The 3,120-nt window shown below is 56.9% G+C and overlaps 2 protein-coding genes across 2 annotated transcripts in view; both read right to left on the reverse strand.

Annotated features, from left to right (window-relative positions):
* ACA1_208840 (carboxylic ester hydrolase) overlaps nt 1-1,133 on the reverse strand; it is a gene marked incomplete at both ends in the record, with an annotated part of 1,203 nt that extends 70 nt beyond the window's left edge. The window contains 2 exons of the mRNA XM_004339952.1: nt 47-550; nt 690-1,133. Coding sequence (XP_004340000.1) covers nt 47-550; nt 690-1,133 — 948 coding nt within the window. The remainder of the gene's footprint in view (nt 1-46; nt 551-689) is intronic.
* Nucleotides 1,134-2,358: 1,225 nt separating this feature from the next.
* Nucleotides 2,359-3,120, reverse strand: part of ACA1_208850 (carboxylesterase superfamily protein) — a gene marked incomplete at both ends in the record, with an annotated part of 1,859 nt that continues 1,097 nt past the window's right edge. Inside the window, 3 exons of the mRNA XM_004339953.1 lie at nt 2,359-2,421; nt 2,568-2,776; nt 2,895-2,991. Of these exons, the coding sequence (XP_004340001.1) occupies nt 2,359-2,421; nt 2,568-2,776; nt 2,895-2,991 (369 nt within the window). The remainder of the gene's footprint in view (nt 2,422-2,567; nt 2,777-2,894; nt 2,992-3,120) is intronic.

The raw sequence follows: 3,120 nt of genomic DNA on the forward strand, positions 1-3,120 counted from the left end.
TGAAGGCCATGTAGTTGCCCTCGTCGGCGTTGTAGCCGATGATGACGTTGACGTCGGTGTTGTAGTCGCCGTTCTTGATCAGGTTGTAGGGCTGGCTGGTCAGGAAGACGCCGTCGACCGAGGGCTGGAAGTAGTTGACCAGGCCCGAGGTCGACACGATGCTCGTGGCGGGCAGGGCGCGCATGCAGGCCAGGACGGCGGCGGTCGTGGTCTGGTTGCAGCCCTTGCTGGCGGCCCACTTGAGCGAGGCGGCCTGCTGCTGGGCGAGGGTGGGGAGCACCCACTGCCAGGTCGAGTGGAGGATCACGTTCTGGGCGTAGGTGAGGTAGTTGGCCGGGTCGGAGTACTTGTGGACCATGGTGTGGAGCAGGGCGGCGTTGCCACCGGCGCTCTCGCCGAAGAGGGTGATCTCCTTGGGGTCACCGCCGAAGTTGGCGACGTTGTTCTTGACCCACTCGACGGCGAGGATCTGGTCCTGGAAGCCGACGTTGGTGCTGCCAGTCTCGGCGAGCTCCGGGAGGTTGAAGAAACCGAACGTGTTCAGGCGGTACTGTAATATTCATACGACGAACCAAGTAGGAGTTAAGAAAAACAATCATCCGGAAGAACGAAGCGACGGAAAGAGAGAAGAAAGAGCGAAGGCGACGGAACAAAAAAACATGAAAGCTAGCAAAGAGAGAGCTCGGTACCTGAATGGTGACAAGGACTACGTTGCCGTTGCCCGAGAGCCACTGGCCCTGGTACTGGTCGGTCTGGCCGGTCCAGTAGCGACCACCGTGGATCCACACCATGACGGGCAGCTTGTCGCCGGCCTTGGCGTTCTTGGGGGTGAACACGTTGAGGTAGAGGCAGTCCTCCACGCCGGCCGTCGACGACTGGATGCAGGGCTTGGGGAACGCGGTCGCGTTGTAGACGCCGCTCCAGGGCGACGCGGGCGCGGCCACGCCGAAGCGCTGCGGCGGGTCGGCGAAGGGAATACCGAGGAAGGCGCGGGCCAGGTCGTTCTGTACGAAGCCCTGGACGTTACCGGACTGGGTGGGGACCACCAGCACGGGCGTAGACGGCGAGGCCGTGGCGTAGACGGCGAGCAGCGCCAGCAGGACGACGGCACCGAAGAGGGCGGAGCGCGCCATAATTTAGATAGTGTGGGGTAGTGGGGTAGTGGTACAGGGGTGAGAGAACAAAAAGGAGAAGGGTATGCGTTGGCTTTTATGGCCGGCTTGGTTTGAGCCGCGGGTGTGTCTCCTCGTTTACGGGCGAACGGTAAGCCCAGAATTTGTGTTTGTCGACGAGGACTTTTGTCCGCCGCCTGCTGATTGGCAGAAGATCCACCATCGACAGCTGGTTCTCTTCCGGTTCGCTGATGCTCTCTCGGTTTACGGCTCTGCCACACGGCGACCTCCATTGCCGTGGATACGAGCTATTTCCCTATTGGTAGTTTCTGTCCGCAGACCTACCGTTACCCAGCAGTTCGTAACCCCAGCTTGGGTGCGTAGGGCGCCGGGAGAGTCGCACCGACACCTGCTTTGAATTTGCCAAGCTGGCGTGCCTATCTCCTCACAAGCCATGCCATCGCACTTCGACTTCGCCAGTGCCGTCCACGTCCCATCTCGCGTGTGATCGTTGTTTTCTTTCACGCCAGGCACTGGTCCGCTACAGTTGCCACAGCACAATCCAGCCATATGGTGATGGGCGTGCTGAAGCGCAACGCCATTCCTTGTGCACTGTTCTTTCTCACACTCTCATTAACAGGTGAGGGTAGTAGCTGTGCACCAATCTGCCAATAGCCATCTGAGGGTGGCGAAGAGTGTGTTTCTGACTGCCCCGTCGATCAGTAGGAGGGAGGTGTCGGGGGTCGCCTTCTCAAGCGCACAAAATACTTCGATAAAGCCGGTCTTTTCGATCTTCTGGTTCTTGCTACTCTTCTTCTTGGCGCTCTTCTTCTTCGCTTGGCCTCGTGGAAGGCCGCGATGAGCTGCTTGACCTGCTCCGGCGGCAGGCGGCACTGGTCGGCCACGTTGGGCGGCAGACTTTGTCCAGCACCCAGTAAATGATTGATTCCTTCTTGTTGATGTCTGGTGTGGTCTTGTTCGCGAAGTCCACTTGCCGGTGCGGCTACTGATTTGGCGAGCGTAAGTAGAACCTTGTTGGTCACAACAACTTGCCGTGGCCCAATCATTACCCTCACTGGAGGTGCTGCAAACAGTTGGAGTGAAATATGTTTGGGCGGAGAGAGGTACAAAATAGGTGCGTGGGGAGCCATAATAAATAAGAATAAAAGGCAAAAAAAGAAGAGAGGGAGAAGACGAAAGAGGGGGGAACTGCTTGGTCCGGCGATCATCGTTCCTTCGTGTAGATCTAGATTTGGTTGTTCCTCACCATTTGCAGCATCCGCGCCATGTTGTTCACACGTTGGAGATGCTGCATTCATCCACACGACACGACACGACACGACACGAAGAAAACAGTGATGATCAGCACAAGTGCAAAGAAAGAAAGAAAGTGTTGGAGAACACAGTGACAAGTAAGAAGAGAAAGATAGATAGATAGAAAGAAATGGTGCGCACCTGGATGGGGATGGGGGCGAACTGGGCCAAGGCTTCGACAAACGCTTCGGTGAAGATGTAGCAGTACTTGGCGATGGCCTTGAGCATGATGGTGTGCGTCATCTTGAGCAGCGCGCCGCGCAGGTCGCTTCCCTTCTCGTCGATGTCGTAGTGGTCGGGATCGATAAACAGGTACAGCAGCTGGAACGCCTTGTAGGCCTTCACGTCAGCTGCACGCCACGCCACGCCACCACACCGACCAGTCGTCAGCCAAACACGAAACGAAAACGAAACGAAACGCAAAACGAAAGTTGTCAACGAAATGAAAAATGGATAGCTGGTGCATACCGGACTGCTTCCTGGTCCAGCCATAGGTGAAGAGCGTCTGGTGGTTGACCTCAGTGTCCTTGAGGGTGTCCTGCAAATCGTCGACCAATTGCAGGCACTGTGTGTGTGTGTGTGGTGTGTGTGTTGTGTGTGTCGTGTGTGTGTTTGTGTATGTGGTGTGGTTAGGCGTTGTTTGCGCGTCGATGGGATTTGGAGGAGAAGGATTCATACCACGCCGAAGCCGAAG

Source organism: Acanthamoeba castellanii (genome assembly GCF_000313135.1).
Source record: "Acanthamoeba castellanii str. Neff unplaced genomic scaffold scf7180000084757, whole genome shotgun sequence".
Lineage (NCBI taxonomy): Eukaryota > Discosea > Longamoebia > Acanthamoebidae > Acanthamoeba > Acanthamoeba castellanii.